A 25,326-nucleotide genomic window follows, 5' to 3' on the forward strand; every position below is an offset into this window, starting at 1 on the left:
GCGATGGTTTCATGTTCGACGACGACGGCACACGCTCGCCAGGCTCGATCCGCTCCGGCGTTCGTGAATTCACCCGACTGTCGTGGGCCATCAACGCCTGCACCCGCAACAGCAGCAGCAGCAGCAGCACCGGCCAACGCAAGGGCACCGGCTGCCCGCCTACAACCTCCCATAGTCTCCTCTCCCCCCTGACAGCAGCAAGTGGGCTTCCGGTAACGCAGGCAAGTGCTGAATGACACCAAATCCTTCTGGGATCGCGTTGCTGCCACCCTAGAATCTCGCCACCCAGGTCCACAGGAAAGCTGCTGCTGCTGCGCGGTACTGAGTTGAACAACGCGGACGTACAGAATAATGAACACCTCATTCGAGACGCACACATCATCATCGCACCTCCTCCAGGCTTTGACTTCCTCCTCCACCTCGAAGACACCGACTGGTGGAACCATCAACTCGCCTACCCATTCAGCCAGTCACTCAGTTACCCACTCACTCAACTAACCATGCACCCACTCAACCACTCACTAACCTACCCAGTCACTCATCTACCCACTCACCCACTCACCAACCCACTCACCCAGTGACTCACCCACCCACTCACTCATCTACCCACTCACCCACCCACTTACCCAGTCACTCACCTACCCAGTCACTCGCTCACCACCGGTGGAACCATTAACTCACCTACCCACTCACCCAGTCACCCATCCAGTCACCCACGCACCCACTCACCCAGTCACTCATCTGCCCACCCGCTCACTCGCTCGCTCACCATAGGTGGAACGCCATCAACCGCGTCAGAACGTCGACAGCAGGCCGATGCTGCAGGACTGGCGCGGTTGTGGCCGCGCAGCACAAACTACGAAATCCATGGACAGGCACGGAGATGTCGCAGCAGATGTAGTCACACGTAGACTCGGTGTTGTTTGTTTTAAAATAAGCCACGCTGTGATTTTGGCCACGTAACCCAAATAACACGTAGAGGAAGCAGGAGGAGGTACAGCGAAACTACACAAACTTTTTACTGAAAACCCTCATCATCATGGTCGGCAGCACCAGCAGCAGGACCTCCACATTGGCAACTGGCCTCTGAACATCACCACCGATGCCATCGCGCGCAGGAAAACAATTGCATCGATTTTCTGTTTGTTATGTACACAAGTGGCAAGCGTTAAATAGATTTGATAGAATTGTTACGCGAATACGCAGCAAAAACTTCATGATCTGGTGGTGTACGAGATTTCAACACCGCAGAGATTTAAACAAAAACAAAAAAAAGTCCACACGATGGCAACAGGGCGGCATCGTTGATCTCCGCCCGTCGGGAATGTCTCTACCTCCTCCCTCCACCTCCTCCACCACCTCCTCCACCTCCACCTCCTCCGCCGTCGCCGTCTTCACAAGTGGAACTCCACCTTCTGGGCGACGCTCTTGCAGCCCGTGACAGAGAAGATGCCCTCGTTCTCGGGAAAGTAAGCCATCTCGTCGGCGACGGCCTTGGCCACGCGCTCCACTGCGTCAATCAGCTGCACCCCGCGCGCCCTCGCCACCGCGCGCGCGCACATGCGCACGTGCCGGTGCTCCAGCGGCAGGAAGGGCACGAAGAAGTCGATGAGGTGCTTGTCAATGAGGCTCGCATGCCAGAAGCCACCTGCAGGGCGGGCGGGCGGAGAGAGAGAGAGAGACGCGCCGTACAGGGCGCTCCGTTTGAGGCCGAGTCGACCTAGCGGAGGCCCAGGACCGGTTTCGGATGATCGTGTTGGTCCTTGAGCGGGAAACGAGCTGGGGTCGTGGGGTTCGTAGCGCAGCGTAGCGCTAACCGCTGCACGACCGCTCCCCCCCCCCCGCACTGTGTTTCCCTTCTTGTTAGGCCACAACAAATGCAAAGATCCCCCCCAACGCTCCCCGTGCTGGACACACACGCGGGACCACAATAACAGCAGCAGCAGCAGCTGTTTGCCACTAAGTGGCGGTGACGTAACCACGGCGGCCCGTGCCAGGCCAGGTGCGCTTTGAGGAGGACCACGTGTGACGTGTCTAAGGCTCGCTGCTGGCAGGAGGTCACGGGACCAGACCCAGGTGCCGTGGGTTGACCGACTGAGATGGCTGGCAGATGCGCGACCTTGTTCTCCCCATATCGAGCAAAACGCACGCGCACGCACACGTGTACACGCACACGCGCGTACGCACGTGTGTACACGCATGCGCGCACGCACGCGTGTACACGCACACGCACGCACGCATGTGTGTACACGCACGCACGCGTGTACACGCACACGCGCGCACGCGTGTGCACGCGTACGCATACGCACAGCAAGTGCGGGGCTGCAGAGAGAGAGAGCCACGTACTGCTTTTGTCGTTGAAGGCACGCAGCGTGAGCACCTTCTCCGTGTCCGCGAGGACGATCTCCTCGCGCTTGCGGCCCTCGTTCCAGAAGCGCAGCGCCACCTCGTTGATGTCGTTACCTCCGGCGTTACTGCACGGGGAGCGGCGAGGGAGGAGGAGGGAGGGAGGGAGGGAGGAGGAGCGGGGAGGGAGGGAGGAGCGGGGAGGGAGGGAGGAGCGGGGAGGGAGGAGGAGCGGGGAGGGAGGAGCGGGGAGGGAGGAGGAGCGGGGAGGGAGGAGGAGCGGGGAGGGAGGAGGAGTGGGGAGGGAGGAGGAGCGGGGAGGGAGGAGGAGCGGGGAGGGAGGAGGAGCGGGGAGGGAGGGAGGAGGAGCGGGGGAGGGAGGAGGAGCGTGGAGGGAGGAGGAGCGGGGAGGGAGGAGGAGCGGGGAGGGAGGAGGAGCGGGGAGGGAGGAGGAGCGGGGAGGGAGGGAGGAGGAGCTGGGAGGGAGGAGTAGCGGGGAGGGAGGAGGAGCAGGGAGGGAGGGAGGAGGAGCGGGGAGGGAGGAGGAGCGGGGAGGGAGGAGGAGCAGGGAGGGAGGGAGGAGGAGCGGGGAGGGAGGAGGAGCGGCTCGTGACATCGGTGGACGCGAGTCCCCGAGCCTCCGACGCGGTACCCGCTGCGCAACTCCTGTGAATCCCCACGACACGCGTGTGCGTGTGCGCGTGTGTACACACACGTGTGTAGGTCGACTAAGCCTAAAATGAGTACCTGGCGCGGTGTGTAGTAAACATCGCCACTGGGGGAGACAAAGGCGGTCGGGCGTGGTGCTGGCCACTCACCCCCTCGTGTACCGTTCCGGCCTTCACAGGTGCCACTCGCTAACAGCACTTGCCCCTACATTCTTTTTAAGGCTACACGGGGGATGTTTGTGTGTGTGTGTGTACACGCGTGCGTGCGTGTGTGTGTACACGTGTGTGTGTGTGTGTGTACACGTGTGTGCGTGCGTACGCGCGTGCGTGTGTACGCGCGTGCGTGTGTACGCGCGTGCGTGTGTGTGTGTGTGTACGCGCGTGCATGTGCGTGTGTGTGTGTGTGTACACCGGCACGTGCTCCACGCTCCCGCTCCCCATGTCCCGCCCGGAGCGGTCACAGTGGCACCGACCTGAGGAAGATGAAGATGGCGTGGCGGTAGTCCACGCCGTCCAGTATGGGGTAGTAGTCGAGGAACGGCTTGATGGCGTCGATGAGGCCGGGGTGCATCTTGTCCATCTCGTCGAAGACGAACACGGAATGTTTGCACGTGGTCACGTTCCCGCGGATCCAGCCCTGCAGCTGCTCCTGAGTTGCGCGCCCGCACAAGCGCCCACACGCAAGCAAGCGCGCGGGGAACCGTGAGCACGCAAAACCGACACGATCTCGTTTCTACTCACGCTCACGATGGCAGTAAGTAACATGTCCAGGAGCCCGATGCTCAATGCGGACGTGGAGGTGCCGCTGCTACTACTGGTTCTGCTTTCCAAGACGAGGAGCGCTTCAGGGAAAGGCGTTAGGAGATGCCAGGGTGGGCAACGTGACTCCGCGTGGAAGAGGGTGGTGGTGCCCTCCTCAAGGGCTACGGCGAGTGTTGGGTTGGCTGGTGTGGCTAGGGTTAGGGCAAGTGGCTGGTTGGCTGGTGTGGCTAGGGTTAGGGGTAGGGCAAGTGTCTGGTTGGCTAGTGTGGCTAGGGTTAGGGCAAGTGTCTAGTTGGCTGGTGTGGCTAGGGTTATAATTAGTGTCTGGTTGGCGAGTGTGGCGAGAGTTAGAATTAGTGTCTGGTTGGCGAGTGTGGCTAGGGTTAGAATTAGTGTCTGGTTGGTTAGTGTGGCGACAGAATTAGTGTCTGGTTGGTTAGTGTGGCGACAGAATTAGTGTCTGGTTGGTTAGTGTGGCGACAGAATTAGTGTCTGGTTGGCTAGTGTGGCGAGAGACAGAATTAGTGTCTGGTTGGCTAGTGTGGCGAGGGTGAGAATTAGTGTCTGGTTGGCTAGTGTGGCGAGGGTGAGAATTAGTGTCTGGTTGGCTAGTGTGGTGAGAGACAGAATTAGTGTCTGGTTGGCTAGTGTGGCGACAGAATTAGTGTGTGGTTGGCTAGTGTGGTGACAGAATTAGTGTCCGGTTGGCTAGTGTGGTGACAGAATTAGTGTCTGGTTGGCTAGTGTGGCGAGAGACAGAATTAGTGTCCGGTTGGCTAGTGTGGTGACAGAATTAGTGTCTGGTTGGCTAGTGTGGCGAGAGACAGAATTAGTGTCTGGTTGGCTAGTGTGGTGAGAGTCAGAATTAGTGTCTGGATGGCTAGTGTGGCGACAGAATTAGTGTCTGGTTGGCTAGTGTGGCGAGGGTGAGAATTAGTGTCTGGTTGGCTAGTGTGTGTGGAGAGACAGAATTAGTGTCCGGTTGGCTAGTGTGGTGAGAGACAGAATTAGTGTCTGGTTGGCTAGTGTGGTGAGAGACAGAATTAGTGTCTGGTTGGCTAGTGTGGTGAGAGACAGAATTAGTGTCTGGTTGGCTAGTGTGGTGAGAGTCAGAATTAGTGTCTGGTTGGTTAGTGTGGTGACAGAATTAGTGTCTGGTTGGCTAGTGTGGCGAGAGACAGAATTAGTGTCTGGTTGGCTAGTGTGGTGACAGAATTAGTGTGTGGTTGGCTAGTGTGGTGAGAGACAGAATTAGTGTCTGGTTGGCTCGCGTGGTGACAGAATTAGTGTCTGGTTGGCTAGTGTGGCGAGAGTCAGAATTAGTGTCTAGTTGGCTAGTGTGGCGAGGGTGAGAATTAGTGTCTGGTTGGCTAGTGTGGTGAGAGACAGAATTAGTGTCTGGTTGGCTAGTGTGGCGAGGGTGAGAATTAGTGTCTGGTTGGCTAGTGTGGTGACAGAATTAGTGTCTAGTTGGCTAGTGTAGCGAGAGACAGAATTAGTGTCTGGTTGGCTAGTGTGGTGACAGAATTAGTGTCTGGTTGGCTAGTGTGGTGAGAGACAGAATTAGTGTCTGGTTGGCTAGTGTGGTGAGAGACAGAATCAGTGTCTAGTTGGCTAGTGTGGCGACAGAATCAGTGTCTGGTTGGCTAGTGTGGCGAGAGACAGAATTAGTGTCTGGTTGGCTAGTGTGGTGACAGAATTAGTGTCTGGTTGGCTAGTGTGGCGACAGAATTAGTGTGTGGTTGGCTAGTGTGGCGAGAGACAGAATTAGTGTCCGGTTGGCTAGTGTGGTGACAGAATTAGTGTCTGGTTGGCTAGTGTGGTGAGAGACAGAATTAGTGTCTGGTTGGCTAGTGTGGTGAGAGACAGAATTAGTGTCTGGTTGGCTAGTGTGGCGACAGAATTAGTGTCTGGTTGGCTAGTGTGGCGAGAGACAGAATTAGTGTCCGGTTGGCTAGTGTGGTGACAGAATTAGTGTCTGGTTGGCTAGTGTGGTGAGAGACAGAATTAGTGTCTGGTTGGCTAGTGTGGTGAGAGTCAGAATTAGTGTCTGGATGGCTAGTGTGGTGAGAGACAGAATTAGTGTCTGGTTGGCTAGTGTGGTGAGAGACAGAATTAGTGTCTGGTTGGCTAGTGTGGTGAGAGTCAGAATTAGTGTCTGGTTGGTTAGTGTGGTGAGAGTCAGAATTAGTGTCTGGTTGGTTAGTGTGGTGACAGAATTAGTGTCTGGTTGGCTAGTGTGGTGAGAGACAGAATTAGTGTCTGGTTGGCTCGCGTGGTGACAGAATTAGTGTCTGGTTGGCTAGTGTGGTGAGAGACAGAATTAGTGTCTGGTTGGCTAGTGTGGTGAGAGACAGAATTAGAGTCTGGTTGGCTAGTGGCGAGAGACAGAATTAGTGTCTGGTTGGCTAGTGTGGTGAGAGACAGAATTAGTGTCTGGTTGGCTAGTGTGGTGAGAGACAGAATTAGTGTCTGGTTGGCTAGTGTGGCTAGGGTGAGAATTAGTGTCTGGTTGGCTAGTGTGGTGAGAGACAGAATCAGTGTCTAGTTGGCTAGTGTGGCGAGGGTGAGAATTAGTGTCTGGTTGGCTAGTGTGGTGAGAGACAGAATTAGTGTCTGGTTGGCTAGTGTGGCGAGGGTGAGAATTAGTGTCTGGTTGGCTAGTGTGGTGACAGAATTAGTGTCTAGTTGGCTAGTGTAGTGAGAGACAGAATTAGTGTCTGGTTGGCTAGTGTGGTGACAGAATTAGTGTCTAGTTGGCTAGTGTGGTGAGAGACAGAATCAGTGTCTAGTTGGCTAGTGTGGCTAGGGTTAGAATTAGTGTCTGGTTGGCTAGTGTGGTGAGAGACAGAATTAGTGTCTGGTTGGCTAGTGTGGTGAGAGACAGAATCAGTGTCTAGTTGGCTAGTGTGGCGACAGAATCAGTGTCTGGTTGGCTAGTGTGGCGAGAGACAGAATTAGTGTCTGGTTGGCTAGTGTGGTGACAGAATTAGTGTCTGGTTGGCTAGTGTGGCGACAGAATTAGTGTGTGGTTGGCTAGTGTGGCGAGAGACAGAATTAGTGTCCGGTTGGCTAGTGTGGTGACAGAATTAGTGTCTGGTTGGCTAGTGTGGTGAGAGACAGAATTAGTGTCTGGTTGGCTAGTGTGGTGAGAGTCAGAATTAGTGTCTGGTTGGTTAATGTGGTGACAGAATTAGTGTCTGGTTGGCTAGTGTGGCGAGAGACAGAATTAGTGTCTGGTTGGCTAGTGTGGTGAGAGACAGAATTAGTGTCTGGTTGGCTAGTGTGGTGAGAGACAGAATTAGTGTCTGGTTGGCTAGTGTGGCGACAGAATTAGTGTCTGGTTGGCTAGTGTGGCGACAGAATTAGTGTCTGGTTGGCTAGTGTGGCGAGAGACAGAATTAGTGTCCGGTTGGCTAGTGTGGTGACAGAATTAGTGTCTGGTTGGCTAGTGTGGTGAGAGACAGAATTAGTGTCTGGTTGGCTAGTGTGGTGAGAGTCAGAATTAGTGTCTGGATGGCTAGTGTGGTGAGAGACAGAATTAGTGTCTGGTTGGTTAGTGTGGTGACAGAATTAGTGTCTGGTTGGCTAGTGTGGCGAGGGTGAGAATTAGTGTCTGGTTGGCTAGTGTGGTGAGAGACAGAATTAGTGTCCGGTTGGCTAGTGTGGTGAGAGACAGAATTAGTGTCTGGTTGGCTAGTGTGGTGAGAGACAGAATTAGTGTCTGGTTGGCTAGTGTGGTGAGAGACAGAATTAGTGTCTGGTTGGCTAGTGTGGTGAGAGTCAGAATTAGTGTCTGGTTGGTTAGTGTGGTGAGAGTCAGAATTAGTGTCTGGTTGGCTAGTGTGGTGAGAGTCAGAATTAGTGTCTGGTTGGTTAGTGTGGTGACAGAATTAGTGTCTAGTTGGCTAGTGTGGTGAGAGACAGAATTAGTGTCTGGTTGGCTAGTGTGGCGAGAGACAGAATTAGTGTCTGGTTGGCTCGCGTGGTGACAGAATTAGTGTCTGGTTGGCTAGTGTGGTGAGAGTCAGAATTAGTGTCTGGTTGGCTAGTGTGGTGACAGAATTAGTGTCTGGTTGGCTAGTGTGGTGAGAGACAGAATTAGTGTGTGGTTGGCTAGTGTGGTGAGAGACAGAATTAGTGTCTGGTTGGCTAGTGGCGAGAGACAGAATTAGTGTCTGGTTGGCTAGTGTGGTGAGAGACAGAATTAGTGTTTGGTTGGCTAGTGTGGCGACAGAATTAGTGTCTGGTTGGCTAGTGTGGTGACAGAATTAGTGTCTGGTTGGCTAGTGTGGTGAGAGACAGAATTAGTGTCTGGTTGGCTAGTGCGGCGAGAGACAGAATTAGTGTCTGGTTGGCTAGTGCGGCGAGAGACAGAATTAGTGTCTGGTTGGCTAGTGTGGCGAGAGTTATAATTAGTGTGTGGTTGGCTAGTCATCCCTCTCTCCGAGTCGTCCTCTCTTTCTCTCTCTCTCTCTCCAAGTGGTCTTCTCTCCCCGAGTCATCCTCTCTCTCGATACGAGAGCGATGCGCGAACACTGTATGGCGGTGGCGACGGTGTTATGGGTGGAAATGGTCAGTATTGTCGAGATCGCGTGGCAGCCGTGGCGGCCGTGGTGGACACGCGGGCACCTTGTACGTGTCCACGTGGGCGGCGTGCGGGAAGTGCACCGTGGCCACGAACGTGTGCACAAAGTTGCTCTTCTGGCCCTCGAGGAAGAGGCTCTTGGCGATGATGTTCGACACGAAGTTCTTGCCCGTGCCCGTCCAGCCATGAAAGGACAACGCCAGGGCCTTTTGCGGGCTCGGGTTGCTCGCGTACCTGCGTGTGGGGAGGGGGGGCCGTGGGGGGCGTGTGGGGAGGGGGGGCCGTGGGGGGCGTGTGGGGAGGGGGGCCGTGGGGGGCGTGGGGGAGGCGACGGGGATCGTCATTAGCGGAACTCCGCCGATTCACGCGTGCAGGGTTTGCCCGTTTACCCGCGGCGCTCCTGCCCATGTGACGTTCCGAGGTGTTTTAACTAAAGAATGTTTCTATTCATTTTTACCAGGTGAGGAGGGCGTTCTGAGCCACGTTGCTCGACCAAGTGGCTTATCGTCATCATCATCATCATCATCACCACCATGCGGGAATTTATAGCAGCAGCCAAATATTCTCGAGTGTCAGGGTTGGGAACGAACCCACGACCTCCTGTGTACCAGGCGAGGTAGTTAACATCTCACAGCCACCGTGATGATGATGAGAGAGAGAGAGAGACACGCAAACTCCAAATATACAGCAGCAGGCCACAGGGTCGGGATCGAACCCACGACCTCCTGTGCACCAGGCGAGGTAGTTAACATCTCCTAGCCACCGTGATGATGATGAGAGAGAGAGAGACACGCAGACTCCAAATATACAGCAGCAGGCGTCAGGGTTGGGATCTAACCCACGACCTCCTGTATACCAAGCGAGGTAGTTAACATCTCCTAGCCACCGTGATGATGAGAGAGACACACAAACTCCAAATATACAGCAGCAGGTGTCAGGGTCGGGATCGAACCCACGACCTCCTGTGTACCGCGCGAGGTAGTTAACATCTCCTAGCCACCGCGGAGGTGAAGAGCTGGGGCAGCTAAACGATGCATCAATAGAAACACAATTATTATTTTTTTAAATCCTCAATATTATACGAGCATCCAATCGTTGTGCGAGGGAACAGTGTGTTCATACAGTCACACCTCGGTGTACGACCGCTTTGGAATACGTCGAATTTGGTGCACGTCGTGTTTTCGACGAGAATAAAGTGTCTTGGGATAACGAACGTCTTGCCCGGGATGCGACGCGCTCGCTGGAACTTGTACGGGTCGGGATGAGTCACCGCGTACCCCGCGTAGACCCCGTTCACGACTGAAACAAAGCGCCGCTCCTTCAGCGTGCCTGTGGATCTCGGTCAGTGGCACGACCCTTGCTAGAACTCTTCTGTGAATTTTTAACGCGTTTCAACTCCTCTCAGCAAGGTGAAGTGACGTTAAATGTTATTTTAATTTTAATTTATTTGTGCATTTATTTTAATTTATGTATGCATTTCAGTAATAAGCAGCGTCTAACTTACGTTATACAACCACATTAATGTATAGTATGCCATGTAAAATATCATTTCTTATACTCTGGAATGGATTATTTCCTTCCCCGTTATTTCTTATGGGGGAAAATCCGTTTGGCAGACGTCATTTTCGGTGTAAGTCCTACCCCTTCTGGAACGAATTAACGACGTATACCGAGCTACCGCTGCAGTTTGTGCAATTCATAACGTAAACGGTGCGCTAATTTTTTACGCTAGCGGCAGTGTCATCAAACAAAACCAAACAAATGCCGAACATTTCGATTTAAAGCTTTCGCGACTGCAGGGATTCACATTCTTGGTTCTTTCGGTAAAGTCACCTGCACGTAGAAGGGAAACAATAAAATAATAAAAATATAAAACAATAAAATTCTCACGACGTTTCGACTGCAACACAAGCAACCATTCATCACCTGACTTTACCGAAAGAACCAAGAATATAAATGCCAAACAGTATAAATTAAACGGGAAAGGCGAGGCTAGTTGCAAATCATTGAGAAGCCGAGGTGATGGGTAGTTGTACGTCTAGAAGTGTTCGGAACTCTCGCAGAGAGCAGCGTATCACTTTGTGCTAGAGAACTGTCTGCAGAAGACGATATTGCAGAACTACTTCCGAGTTCAGGGGGTTTGTTGCTTAAATGAACGGCTGCTCGAAAACATCTGTCCAGACGGCCCATAGGCTGACGGATCAAACTGCTATGCCAGGTGTTGGTTGCTGCAGCTGATGGTGGCAATGTTGGTGTTTCTGGTGGTAGTGGTGGTGGTGTGGGGAGCGGTGGTGCAACGGTTAGCGCTACGCTGCGCTACGAACCCGGCGACCCGAGCTCGATTCCCGCTCACGGCCAACACCGGTGTGACGATTGTCTGAACCGGTTTGTGGGCCTCCCCTAGGTCGACTCAGCTTAAAATGAGTAGCTGGTGCGATGTGTAAAGATCGCCACTGGGGAGACAAAGGCGGTCGGGCGTGGCACTGGCCACCCACCCCCTCGTGTCCCGTTCCGGCTCGCTAACAGCACTTGCCCTTACAGTCTGTTAAGGCTACACGGGGGATCTTTGTGTCTGTGTGTAATTGTGCAAGCCAACGTCAGGACTCGAGGTAGGCGAAAATGGGTGCCACTCGCTAACAGATGTTGCTCCAACAGCCTCTTAAGGCTATACGGGGGGGCGGGGCGGTGTTTGGTGTGTTGGCGTGGATGTGCCGTACCCGCCCATGGCCCTGAACACCACGTGGTGCACCAGGTGCTGCCCGTAGAGTTGTTGGTCCAGCTCCTCTTTGAGAACTGTGGGCACAGCGGCGGAGAGAAGTTGGTGAGGTCGCGCGACTCCCACACGGGCAACGTGCCCTCGCCCTCGCACCAAAGGGCTTGCCACAAAAGAACCACGATCTTGTCAAGGAACAAAAAGCATCAACACGTCAACTCTGCTTTTCCTCGCAGCGGCGGCGGCGGCTTCCGGCTGGCCACCAAGCAAAGACGGTCACCGCATCGTGCGGCGCTTCCGGATGTGCTTCTGCGGCCGTCTGGAACGCCCTTCCGATATTAGCAAGCTACTGAAGCGTTGCACTTTTTCAAATCATCTAGACTGAAAACTAATTTCTTTAGAACTGCTCTTTGTGTTTAGTTTGCCGTCCTTCCCGCACACCTCCAATGAGCTCGGCTGGTTACATACGGTGCGAAAGAAGTTCGACATACAATAATGCCCCAATTTACATCTCACCCTTTTATGTCGTTTCGCAAATGCAGTCTGTTCTCCTACAGCGCGTAGTTTTGATAACGCGAATTGGATATAACGCAATCAATGCATTAAGCATGCGAACCAACGGAACTCCGTCGCGCGAGTATGAATAAGCGGTTGTACGACTACCTCGGCGTAGCGTTGCACACAAGGCATCGGGATGCTGCTGGATGCTTCCAGATGCTACCCACGCACTTCGGTCTTTATCCGGCCTGCGTAACGCTTCTCACGCGTTATCGCGGACCGGACTTGACCCCACATTATATATTATTGTTTATAACGAGATTCTTCCGTAACGCGGTGTTCTTCAGGAACTCAATTACCATGTTATAGGGGAACTCGACTCTACGTCGTCGCTTTAGTAACCCTTTCCCGTTCCGAGATGCCTGCAGGTTGCAGGGCGCGGTCTCGTTCACCGCTGAACCTCGGAACGCGGCGAGCTGTTCAGCGCTCATATTATTCAGGCGCAGTCGCAGCGGCGTTGTTTTTAAAGACGTCGTGCTCACCGCAGAGAACCGTAGCGACGCCCGCACTCTACGACAGCCGGCGCCAAAGGTGTGCCACACGCCCTCCTGCATGGCCCTTTACTTCTCGATGACGTCCCGATGACGTACCGACGACGTGCACATACACGTACGTCATCGGAACGGGAAAGGGTTAACACCGCTACGCGACTCCCGTCGCCTCAACCCAAAACTCACGTCGCCAACAGCATCGTCCGCCCTTTCCCGTTATCCGTCGCCTCTCAGCCTTCGCCTCCAGCCACCCCGGTACCCGAACCACAATGTACTGCCTCTGCTCTCCCAGAGCGCGGTCGTTGCGTTCCCGAAGAACGCAGCGTCATGGAACAATCGCATCGTGCACATCGTACGATACAGGGTGTAAAAAGCGCAGTCCGCGACAACGCGCCAGATGCGCGACGCAGGCCGAACAAAGACCGAGGCGCGTGGGGAGCACCTAGAAGCATCCAGCAGCATCCCAACGCCTTGCGCGGTGACGAGGCTACGCCGAGGCAGCCGCACGACCGCTTATTCCTACTCGCGCTGCGACGTAGCTCCGTTCGCTCGATCGCGTTCTATCCGATTCGCATCCGCGTTATATATATATACGCACAGTAAAACCTTGGATTGCGAGTAACTTGGTCTGCGAGCGTTTTGCAAGACGAGCAATTTTTTTAAAATAAATATTAATTTGATAAACGAGCGAGGGTCTTGCAATACGAGTAGTAGTACGTATAGACGCTTTGTCTGCCGAGCGTCACGTGATCACAACTGATATGCGAGTGCTTTGATATACGAGTGCTTTGGATTACAAACACGTTTCTGGAACGAATTATGCTTGCAATCCAAGGTTTTACTCTATATAAAAAAAGGTGTTCCCTAATACGTTCATCAAGTGATAACCAATTCGCGTTATGAAAACTACGCAGCGTTATAGGAGAACATGGACTGTTATTATTTACATAAACTGGGCTGTTGTTGTAACATCCCTTGGCACCACACTGCCCGGATATGCATGCAGAGCCCATTATAATGCTACAGGGTGGCCCGAGACCCGGGACACGTAGGGTTATTATATTTATGTTCTAATAAATCACATATGGTTATTTCACTTATTTTAATAAATTACATAGGGTTATTGTAACAACTCAAATAGAGTAATAGTTATTTTAGCAAATCGTAGAGGGTTATTTCATTCATTTGAACATGTTCAAACTGACTTCACAGTAATACATGAATTCCCTTTTTAAATGAATGTACGGGCGTAACCTCTGAATGTTCACCAACTATGTTTCGTGTTCCTCCATTCCGCGTTCTTGGTCGAGTTTTGTAAACGGCGGATTTGAGGTGACCCCCCCCCCCCACCTCACAGGAAGAGGAAAAAGATATGTTAATAACAATACGAGGTCAAATATTAACTTAAATTAAAATGTTTTTCATGCCAGTGTTGAAATAAATGTAATAATCCGATGTGTCCTGGTGCCGTCGGTGGCTATGAGATGTTGACTACCTCGCCTGGTGTACAGGAGGTCGTGGGTTCGACCGCAACCCTGGCGCCTGCTGCTGTATATTTGGAGTTTGCGTCTCTGTGTCAACATCATCACGGTGGCTATGAGATGATAACTTCCTCGCCTACAGGAGGTCGTGGGTTCGACCGTGACCCTGACGCCTGTTGTATATTTGGAGTTTGCGTCTCTCATCATCATCACGGTGGCTATGAGATGTTGACTACCTCGCCTGGTTTACAGGAGGTCGTGGTTTCGACCGCGACCCTGACGCCTGTTGTATATTTGGAGTTTGCGTCTCTGTGTCAACATCATCACGGTGGCTATGAGATGTTAACTACCCCGCCTGCTCTACACGAGGCCGTGGGTTCGATCACGACCCTGACGCCTGCTGTATATTTAAAGTTTGCAAACCGTCAGCGAGGACTAAGATAGTGAAGTAAAGTACCTGTAACGGCACGGTAATCACACACTCTCACCGTACCACGGGGGTCAATGCATGTACACGCTCGGTTTGATGTTCGTTGCTTTCAATGTTCGCAAACGGGGTTTGACTGGTACCTACCGGATTGTTTTTGATACGTGTGATAATTGCTCTGACGTTTACTGGGGCGGGGGAAGGAGCTGATACAATTACCTCGCCTATATAAGTGGCGGTTAAAGATGAAGGCATCATTCTCAGAGGAGTCATCAGGCACGGCTGAGACCTCTCATTTGAGCAGGGCAGAAAAGCGTGACCCTGTTTTCGCTGGTACTTTAACACCGCGATAACATAAAATGCTTAGAAATACGGATGTAAAGTTATCGTTCTACTGGAAGCGGACACGGTTATGACCATCGCTATTAATAGCCTAAAGCAATGCGCACATTCATACCGAAAGATGGGAAATATTTATTGAAAGTGTTGGTATTCTGTGGTGGTGACTGCGATAGCCCAGCCCGGAACGAGGTGGCACTACCTCACCGTATGCACAGTACGTACGTTGAACTTCTTTCGCGCCATACGCAGCCAACCGTGCTAATCGGAGGTGCGGTAGGAGAACAAACCCAAGCACGCTAAAAAAGGAGTTCGAAAGAAACGCGTTTTCCATCTGGATATGAAAGTGCACAGCTCCTGCGTCTTTGTCCGTTGGCCAGCCAAAAAGCCGCCGCCGCCGCCGCTGCTACTGCGGGGACGGCCGCGGTTTGCGCGACGACGGTGTCGCAACAGCCATGGTAGCATTGTTCGAGATTCGCGTGGGTGTTGTACACGGGGTCAAGCAAGGGTCAAGAGGATGTCGTCTGCGGCGAGAGACACGAACTTGGGACCCTTGACGCACGAGTAACGGCTCTCGGGTTGGTCGACGTGGAATAACAAAGGCAAAGATCCCCCGTGTAGCCTGCAACGGACTGTTGGGGCAAGTGCTTTTAGAGAGCACCTACGAAGGCGGCCACGGCTACACGAGGGGGTGGGTGGCCAGCACCACGCACGGGCCGCCTTTGCCTGGCCCAGTGGCGATGTTTACTACTACACACCGCACCAGCTACTCATTGGAGGCCGAGTCAACCGCGGCGAGAAGGCCCAGGACCGGTTCAGATAATCGCCACTGGGTGTTGGCCGCGAGCGGGAATCGAACACGGGTCGCCGGGTTCGTAGCGCAGCGTAGCGCTAACCGCGAAACTATACGACCCGCTCCGGTGCCGGCAGCGACACACACACACACATCTGTATTTCGTGGGACGTTGTAGGAGTGAAGCGTCTTGCTGCTGTACTCCGCTCCGATGTGATTTAAACGTAGCACTGAAAACTTCCATCTCCTCCGGCGGCTCGTCCGTCACCAATACGGAACGTAAGTCACTCGGTGTCGCCGCAGATTCTCCCGGTCGATTTAATTTCGCCCCGTACGCGACGGCTACCTCCGGATAAAAGGGCCGGGCCCGGAGAAGTGGACTCGGGGAACGTGGGTGGAGATTGTGAGGTGGACGAGAACGTTCTAAAAACACGTCTTTTAATTGGCACGTGAATAATGGTCAAGAATGATTGCAATCCTGGATCACCATGACGACGATGATGATGACTACAGTGAATTATCATTATAATTGTGATACTACCGCGATGATATGACCAATCTCTTTGGTCCGTTCAGGTAAAGTCACGTAGGTAGAAAATAATAATAGATCACGTCGTTTCGATTGCAACACAAGCAACCCATCATCAAACCATTCCTCCTGCTGTGTTTGTTTCACACCTGATGACGGACGCTTGGTGCTGCGACCGAAACGTCGTTGATTTATTTTATTTTTTCCTACCCACGTGACGACTTTACCGAAAGAACCAAAGAGTATTGATTCCTGCAGTCACGAAAGCTTCAAATATAGATTGATATGACCATGATTAATACGGTTAAAATACATTATCGCCAAGTTGATCATGAAGAATGATATCAATTTGGATGGTTGACCGTGAAGTATTTGAAGATGACTATCACCACCACCACCACGATGATGACGAAGAAGAGTGTTTTCCGATCACCATGATCAGGGGTCGGGAAATCTTTCACGAAAGAGGAAGAGCCATTTATGTTTTTGTCTTTGACCCAATTGGTTCACAGAGAGCCGCATCACACGCCCAGCTACTTGTACACACACACAGCAGCGGGCATACAGCAGACGACAACAACGACAACACATTCTGACTTAAATCAACAAAGTAGGCGACTATTTAGCTGTTCATCCCCCCTCTTAGTCATTCTTTAACAAGACAGTTCGACTGTTGTGCATTTTGTGCGTCGCCAAGACATTCCGCAGCGACGCCATTCCCTGCCACATTTGATCAATTATCTTCATGCTAAATTACGTTTGAAGATTTAAAAAAAATGTTAACGGGCTGCCCGCAATGGGGGCAACCAAAGAGCCGCCGAATGCGGCTTGGAAGCCCGCAGATTGCCGACCCCCTTGACCATGATTATTGATTACGGGGGGGTAGGGGGGGGTAGGGGGGGGGGTCCATGTGGAGGACCACCACCACCACCTGTTCATGATTATTAATGAGGGCTGGTCGACGTGAAGTGACGTCACGCGCGTTACACACAGACATTCTCGGCTCGTTATATTAGGAACGAGCCTCTTTGCCCGTCCAAGGGCGGGTGCATTGCAGTACATCTGAAACTTGCAAGCGAAAAGGGCAGACAGCGACGTGATGTGTTCATTGCATCGATGCGTGTGCAGTTTGTAAGGGCGCGGTGACACGGACCTGTTTCATTTTAAGGTTATAATCCCTCGTTCATCGCGACGTCCTTTTTACTTTGATGTCTCAACAACAGCGTCACGGAGATCACGTGATGACGCGAGGGTTCTGCCTTTGTAGTGAGGGTTGTCAGTTGACGCCGAGGAGGGGGGAGGAGGCGCCTCGCCCCCCCCCACCCATGTGGAGTGACGTCACCCGCTAATTATTATGAATGGGGGGGGGGTGACCATTTGGAGGACGTCACCTTACAATGATTATAAATGAGGGGGGGCTGTTCGATGTGGAGTGACGTCACCTGCTCATGATTATTAATTAGGTAGGGCTGGTCGACGTGGAGTGACGTCACGAGTGTTGCACACAGACATTCTTGGCTCATTATAGGAGGTAATAATAATTGGGGGGGGGGGGGGGGGGTGTCCATTTGGAGAAGGGACAGAGCCAGGATTTCAGGCCGGGGTGACATTCAACAAATTTTAATTTCAAGAATGATTAGAGAGTCAGGCTGTTGAACTAGACGCCATCGGTTGGCGACACACCCTGACAATGCAGTTGCACGGAGTACGCCAGACCGAGTGTCGTACACTTACACGCAGAATGTCACCCCTGTCACCCCCCCTGGCTCCGCCCCTGATTTGGAGGACGTCACCTGCTCATGAATATTAATGAGGGGGGGGGACTGGTCGATGTGGAGTGACGTCACGAGCGTTAGGGACAGACATTCCTGGGTGAATATTGGGTATGTGCACGCTGATGAAGATAACGATGATGGTGGTGGTGGTTGTGGTGATGACGGTGGTTGTAATGATGATGATGGTGGTGGTTGTGGTGATGATGGTGGTGGTGGTTGTGGTGATGATGGTGGTGGTGGTGGTTGTGGTGATGATGGTGGTTGTGGTGATGATGATGATGATGGTGGTTGTGGTGATGATGATGATGGTGGTTGTGGTGATGATGATGGTGATGATGATGGTGATGGTGGTTTTGGTGATGATGATGAGGCAAGATGCTACACTGTTGGCAGGTAACGTCATCATAGACCGTCATCAGTAATTGTCATCATCAGTCATCATATCATCATAGTCATATAGATATCATCAGTCATCATCATAGTCATCACATCATCATAGACATCATCATAGTCATCACATCATCATAGACATCATCATAGTCATATCATCATAATATCATAGACATCAGCCATCATCACCATAGTCATCATCATAGCATAGATATTAATCGTCATCATCATAGTCATCATAGACATCATCAGTAATCACAATAGTCATATCATCACAGACATCATCAGTCATCATCATATCATCACAGACATCATCATAGTCATCATCACAGTCATCATATCAGCATATCATCATCGCCCCAGCCATCATCACAGATATCATCATCTTGGACATCATCATAGTCATCGCCACAGTCATCATCATATCATCACAGACATCATGATCACAGACATCATCATCTTAGACATCATCATCACAGACATCATATCATCACATACATCAATCTCACAGTCATAATCATCACAGACATCATCATCACAGACATCATCATCTTAGACATCATCATCACAGTCATCATCATCAGAGACATCATCATCACAGTCATCATCACAGTCATCATCATCACAGACATCATCATCATCACAGTCATCATCATCATCACAGACATCATCATCACAGTCATCATCATCATAGTCATCATCACAGTCATCATCACAGACATCATCATCACAGTCATCATCATCGCAGTCATCATCATCACAGTCATCATCACAGACATCATCATCATCACAGTCATCATCATCACAGTCATCATCACAGTCATCATCATCACAGACATCATCATCACAGTCATCATCATCACAGTCATCATCATCACAGACATCATCATCACAGTCATCATCACAGTCATCATCTTCACAGTCATCATCATCACAGTCATCATCATCACAGTCATCATCATCATAGTCATCATCATCACAGTCATCATCACAGTCATCATCATCTTAGACATCATCATCATCGCAATCATCATCATCACAGTCATCATCACAGACATCATCATCACCATCATCATCACAGTCATCATCATCATCACAGTCATCATCATCACAGTCATCATCATCACAGACATCATCACAGACATCATCATCACAGACATCATCATCACAGTCATCATCATCACAATCATCATCATCACAGTCATCATCATCATCACAGACATTATCATCACAGTCATCATCATCACAGACATCATCACAGTCATCATCATCTTAGACATCATCATCACAGTCATCATCATCATCGCAGTCATCATCATCACAGTCATCATCATCACAGTCATCATCACAGACATCATCATCACAGTCATCATCTTAGACATCATCATCATCACAGTCATCATCATCACCACAGTCATCATAGCCGCGCGTAGCAGTCACCGGTGACGTTGAGCTGTATCCAGGGCGGGCTGCAACACTCGCCGAGCCAGCAGGCGACGCGCGGCCCGCTGTAGGAGAGGAGACAGGTGACGACCGACGCCGTGGCCACGGCCAGGGTCGTCACCACGGGCTCGAACGCGTCAACGCGGCACGGCAATGGGCCCAGCAGGGGCAGCAGCAGCAGCAGGGGCAGCAGGGGCAGCGTGGAGCGACGCATGGCGGGGTCTCGGGTGTGTGGTGGGCAAGCAAGCTGCCCCTCTTAGCTCTCTCTCTCTGACTGAGTGAGTGAGTGGACTGCCCCCCCAACACACCGCTTCCGATGGATGTCGCTGCCCTCCCACGACGATCGACTGGCCTAGCGCTGCCCCCTCCCTCTGACTCGATGGACGGACCCTGCCCTCGTAGCCCAGCGCTGCCCCACTCCCTCACCCCCCTCACGGTACCGATGAGCCCCTGGCTGCCCTTCACCCTCTGAGCGCCCCGTGCCCACTGCCCGCTGCCCCGATGTCGCTGCTCCCCCGGGCTGCCCAGCGACTTCCGGGGTCTTCCCCCCGCTACCACTTACGCCCCGCCCCCACCGTGCAAGTGGAAACCGTAGCGCGGATAGGCGCGAGTTTCCGGGCGGGTGACGCTAGAAACGGTAGAACGCATCGGGCGCCTTCCCGGCAGTGACGGCGCGCCGCCGCCGCTGTGAGTGACATCATAGTGAGGTCATAGTGAGGTCAGAGTGAGGTCATAGTGAGATCAGAGTGAGGTAATAGTGAGGTCAGAGTGGGGTCATAGTGAGATCAGAGTGAGGTCATAGTGAGGTCAGAGTGAGGTCATAGTGAGATCAGAGTGAGGTCATAGTGAAGTGAGAGTGAGGTCCTAGTGAGGTCAGAGTGAGGTCATAGTGAGATCAGAGTGAGGTCATAGTGAGGTCAGAGTGAGGTCATAGCGAGATCAGAGTGAGGTCAGAGTGAGGTGAGAGGTCATAGTGAGGTCAGAGTGAGGTAAGAGTGATGTCAGAGTGAGGTCATAGTGAAGTGAGAGTGAGGTCATAGTGAGATCAGAGGTCAGAGTGAGGTGAGAGTGAGGTCATAGTGAGGTGAGAGTGAGGTCATAGGTCATAGTGAGATCAGAGTGAGGTCACAGCTGTGCCGGGTGGTGGCGGGTTTCACGACACATCGATATATATGCGATCTAACCCTAAAGCCTCTATTGTGGATAATATTCTCGCGAAAGCCGCATATGTGTTGTAGGCAATCTGTTTATCAGTCTTCAATTGGCACTGTCGTCAAGTTTGATGCGATTCTAAGGCTAACTCGGCCTTCTTCCGAGACTGAATGAACCTGAAATCGAGTCCCACCGATGTCTCGATCACGAGTCAAATTAAGAGCGAGAATGTTGTTCAATTTGAAAATAATAAATGTATGACTACCAACCGTCGATATTGTAACCACGTGTCCTATTTTGGTCGCGAGGCGCATTCTTCCTGACTAGCTACGATAATCGATACCAAGTGTTTGACGGCATCGTTTCGTGCGGCTGTTTGGACGTGGACTCCACGCGTTGGGAAATTTGTCACGAGCGCCATGGATTCTACCTGGAGCGTCGACTCCGCGTCTCGACTGTGAGAGGCATCTCCATATCTCCATCCATATATTATATAAAAGGCAAAGTTGTGATTATGTGTGTCTGTTCAAAATGTTTAGCGTACTTCCCGACATGCAAGAAACGTGAAATTTGCCATGTGGGTACTTTCCAGACTTTGCACCATGCAAAAATTATAAAAATACATAGATTTTTTGCACGGCAAGTGAGCTGTGACGTCAAATTTGTCACCTGACCCGCGCACGTGGAAGCGTAACGCATTGTGGTGTAGCGGTTAGCGCGCCGCACTACGAACACGGCGACCCGAGTTCGATTCCCGCTCACGGCCACCACCTGTGACGATTATTTAACTGGTCCTGGGCCTCCTCTAGGTCGACTCAGCCTCAAACGAGTAACTGGTGTGGTGTGTCAACATCGCCACTGGGGAGACAAAGGCGGCCGGGCGTGGTGAATCCAAGTCCCGGGCGAAGCCGGGTAGTAAAGCTAGTTATGATATATATTGGGGGGGACACATCCCCCTCAATATTCAAATGTGCTCAAAATGTCTCCCCCCCCCACCAATATATTGCTATAAAATAGATTTCTGTTGATATGATTGTGGTTATGATGGTACTTTATAAATCCCTAATCTCTGCCATTACATACAATGAAACAAGAAAGGTAAAAAAAGTAAAAACAGAGCAATGTAATACAATACACTATTAGACATTATTGTACAAAATAAATAAAGAGTCCATCCTATGTGTTAGTGAATTTTTAAAAATATTTTAGGCAGGAAATGAGTTTTAAAATGTTCATTTTTTTCTAGAGGGGGGACCCCCTGGTAGATTTGGCCCCCCCCCCCCCCCCAATATTGACTCCACAGTTACGGTCTCGGTGAGAGGAGTCGACTCCACATCGGAGTCGGCATCATCCGCTTGCAGGCTGACTGCAGAAGGAGAAACCCGATGAGCTATAAAGCTCTTTTACGCAGATGTCCAGCAAAGGGAGGGAGGAGGAGGGGGTCAGGAAGTTACAAACAATACAAACAAACGATTGTAGTGCAAAATAGATCACGTAAGCAAGTCAATAAATATAATTACATTAATTATAGAAGTGCGATGTTTCTCAATTCTTGAGCCTCATTTTATATAGCAGGCAAGGCCCCACTGAGCTACGTAGCTATTCGTTTTCAGAAGCGACCACATGGCTATCGCAAATGACAGCTCAACGAAAAGTGACCTCATCGTCATCATGGAGATAAATTTATAGCAGCAGCTGAAATACTCTCAAACGCGTGGAAAATTACACGCGTCCACTTGGGGGGCGATACAGAACTTGCAAACTCTTAAACATATAACAGGCGTCGTCAGTCAGAATCGAACCCACGACCTCCTGCGAACCAGGCGATGGAGGTAACATTTTTGCCACCGTGGCAGAAACAGCAGCAGCAGCTGGGAACTCGATGCCAATGTGGAGGTCCTGCCGCCGCCGCCGCTGCTGCGACAGAGAGACACAAAACAATTACATAGAAAACAGGGGGAACATAGACATAGAGGAGGGAGATAGGGAGTAGAGAGAGAGAGGGGGTAGAGAGAGGGGGTAGAGAGAGGGGGGGTAGAGAGAGGGGGTAGAGAGAGAGGGGGGGGTAGAGAGAGGGGGTAGAGAGAGGGGGTAGAGAGAGAGTGGGGGTAGAGAGAGGGGTAGAGAGAGAGAGAGTGGGGGTAGACAGAGGGGGTAGAGAGAGAGTGGGGGTAGAGAGGGGGGGTAGAGAGAGAGGGAAGGGGTAGAGAAGGGGGGTAGAGAGAGGGGGTAGAGAGAGGGGGGGGGGGTAGAGAGAGGGGATAGAGAGAGAGAGGGGTGGTAGAGAGAGAGAGGGGGTAGAGAGGGGGGGGGGTAGAGAGAGGGGGTAGAGAGAGAGGGTAGAGAGAGAGGGAAGGGGTAAGAAGGACGAGAGCAGAGCTTGAAATCTTTCGTGAAATTTTTCATTTAAAAAGGGGGGCACATAAAGCAAAGCATTGAACAAAAAAACCGAAATGATGAACGAAGCAAAGTGCCGACTACACCCTAGCATCTTCTTGTTTCCTCTGATCGTAAAAAAAGAGAGACAGAGAGAGAGTTCGTGTCGTGTCGCTGTTCATCCTCCGTTGAAGTAGGAGCGCAGACCAGCGTGTTGTCGATACAGATTCGAGTTTAGATTGTATCTATGTCAGCAGTAAGGGTTTCATATATGGTCCATAGATTGGGCTGCGTGGCCACGATCACACTACCACCGCTTGTATTTAATGTACACCGACGAGTCTCGCTGGGTCTGCATCTCTACGAGTCTCTGCGTATCTCGATGTGTTTGCTATATGCTGTAAAGCTTGGGTGGCATGGCCAAAGTCGCACGGCTGTGGCCTGTCTTTAATTTACCTCTACGAGTTTCTGTAGGTCTGTATATCTATGAGTCTCTGTGTTATCTCTTACGAATATTTGTTTCTGTGAGTGTCTCCATTGGCTTTCTATATTGTCCATAGTTTGGGTTGCATGGTCACTTTCGCTACTGTGGATTATCTATAATTAATGCATCTCTATGAGCCTCTGTGTGTCTCTGTGTAGCCCCTATCGGTGTACGATACGAAGTCGTACTTGCGTGACCACAATCACACTACAGCAGTGGTTCTTAACCTTGTTGTAGGTACCGAACCCCACCAGTTTCATATGCGCATTCACCGAACCCCTCTTTAGTGAAAAATAAAATGTGATTTTTTTCAAATTCAAGACATAGATATGTTTTTTACTGGTACACAAAATGAGCCGTGCATGAACATTACCTTGTTCAAAGAATAAAACCAACACAATGCATAAACTCACAACAAATTACATACCTGGAAACCAATGTGACTTCTGCTGTTGCCTTTGAGAGATCAGTTCAGATATGCGTGGCTTCACCTTGGCAAGTGCCACTCTCATGTCATTTTCACAGCAAAGTCTGTTCCTTTTCTTCGTTTTTATGTCCAGCATCCTCGAAAAGGATTGCTCACAAAGATATGTTGTAACAAATGGTATAAAAAAAATCCAGGGCTTTCTTAGCAATAACTGGATACTTGTTCATTTGTCGACACCAAAACGTTGAGAGCGTTGTTGTTCTGAAGAGTTGCTGTTGAACCTGGCTCTGCTGAATTTCAATGATTTCGTCGAGGAATTCATCATTGACATCTGCTGTTTCAACAGCAAACGTGAACGGCTGTCTCACCCATGCTGGATATGACTCTCTTGTAGGGAAATATCCGTCGAGAGACTTTGCAAGCTCATCTAAGTGCGTGGCAATTGTTTGCTTCAGTTCCGTGGATACAGAAATATCTCCGATTCCAGACACATCTTCGATCTTACTTGCACAGTCGTCCAGAAGCGGGAAGTTTGCGAAGTTATTGTTCTCTGTTCGTCGTTTCCATAACGGTAGCTTTTTTTGAAAAGCCTTCAGGTGTTCTTCCGCTTCCATTATATTGACTCCACTACCCTGCATCTGCTGATTGAGATGATTGAGAGCTGCGAATATATCAGCCATGTACGCTAAAATGAGAATTAACTCAGGATTTTTGAAGCAATCTGCATGGCAGTGTTGGTGCTGTTGCAAAAACAGGGCTAATTCCACACGCATGGCAAAAACACGATTCAGCACCTGTCCCCGGGATAACCACCGAATATTAGAATGGAGCAGAAGTACCTCAAATTCAGAGCCCATTTCTTTACACAGCTCACTGAAGATGCGGTGCCTCAGAGCACTTTTTCGCACATAGTTCACACATTCCACCACAGTTTTTAATACTTCTGCCATTTTTGGAGGTAAGGTTTTTGTTGCCAACGCATGCCTGTGCAGAATACAATGCGTCACAATGATGTGTGGTGCATCGGCCTTTACTAGCGCACCAAAACCAGACTTTCTTCCCAGCATGACTGGAGCTCCGTCCGTACAAACTGCAGAAACCATATCCCATGAAAGATTGTTGTCTCTGAAGAAGTCATCCACAAGCTTCTTCACATCGGCTGCCTTCGTTGTTGTTGTAAGAGGCTTACAAAATAAAAACTCTTCTTTTATCATGTCGTCTTTCACATAGCGTACAAAAACAGCAAGCTGGCTTAGATCAGAAACGTCTGTGGTTTCGTCGAGTTGAAGGCTGAATTTTGCCGGGCTTGAAATCAGATCCGCGACTACTTGAGCCAAGATGTCTTTACTCATGTCTTCTATTCTGTCACTGACGGTGTCATTTGAAAGGGGAATTTGGGATAATTTACCTTCGGCCGCTGTTCCGAGTATCAGATTCGCCATCTTTAATGCAGCTGGTTTCACAAGTGTTTCACCAATGGTGTGTGGCTTGCCCTGCTTTGCGATCAGGTAAGCAACTTCGTACGATGCTGTCAGGATCGGTTTGTTAACAGGTACAAATCCAAGAGCAGGCAGAGTGGCCCTT

At 51.0% G+C, this 25,326-nt stretch overlaps 1 protein-coding gene across 1 annotated transcript; it reads right to left on the bottom strand.

Moving 5' to 3' along the window:
* Positions 1-995: 995 nt before the first annotated feature.
* LOC116955392 (torsin-1A-like) lies at positions 996-19,852 on the bottom strand. Its single transcript, XM_032976442.2, has 6 exons — positions 19,301-19,852; positions 11,082-11,157; positions 8,409-8,598; positions 3,488-3,663; positions 2,347-2,474; positions 996-1,648 (listed from the first exon to the last, which is right to left on the bottom strand). The coding sequence occupies exons 1-6, from the start codon at positions 19,515-19,517 to the stop codon at positions 1,395-1,397; spliced, it is 1,041 nt and encodes a 346-aa protein (XP_032832333.2). The 5' UTR covers positions 19,518-19,852; the 3' UTR covers positions 996-1,394.
* Positions 19,853-25,326: the final 5,474 nt, after the last annotated feature.

This window comes from Petromyzon marinus, chromosome 59 (assembly GCF_048934315.1).
Source record: "Petromyzon marinus isolate PM22_M1 ecotype Great Lakes invasive population chromosome 59, UKy_Petmar_22M1.pri1.0, whole genome shotgun sequence".
NCBI lineage: Eukaryota > Metazoa > Chordata > Hyperoartia > Petromyzontiformes > Petromyzontidae > Petromyzon > Petromyzon marinus.

What these genes read in the sequence shown, in the direction of transcription:
- LOC116955392 (XM_032976442.2), bottom strand. Translation starts at nt 19,517, where the DNA reads ATGCGTCGCTCCACGCTGCCCCTGCTGCCCCTGCTGCTGCTGCTGCCC. An exon ending in GATACAGCTCAACGTCACCG is followed by an intron (nt 11,158 to 19,300) that starts GTGACTGCTACG and finishes CTGTGCCCACAG; the next exon opens with TTCTCAAAGAGGAGCTGGAC. An exon ending in CCCACGTGGACACGTACAAG is followed by an intron (nt 3,664 to 8,408) that starts GTGCCCGCGTGT and finishes CGCGCAACTCAG; the next exon opens with GAGCAGCTGCAGGGCTGGAT.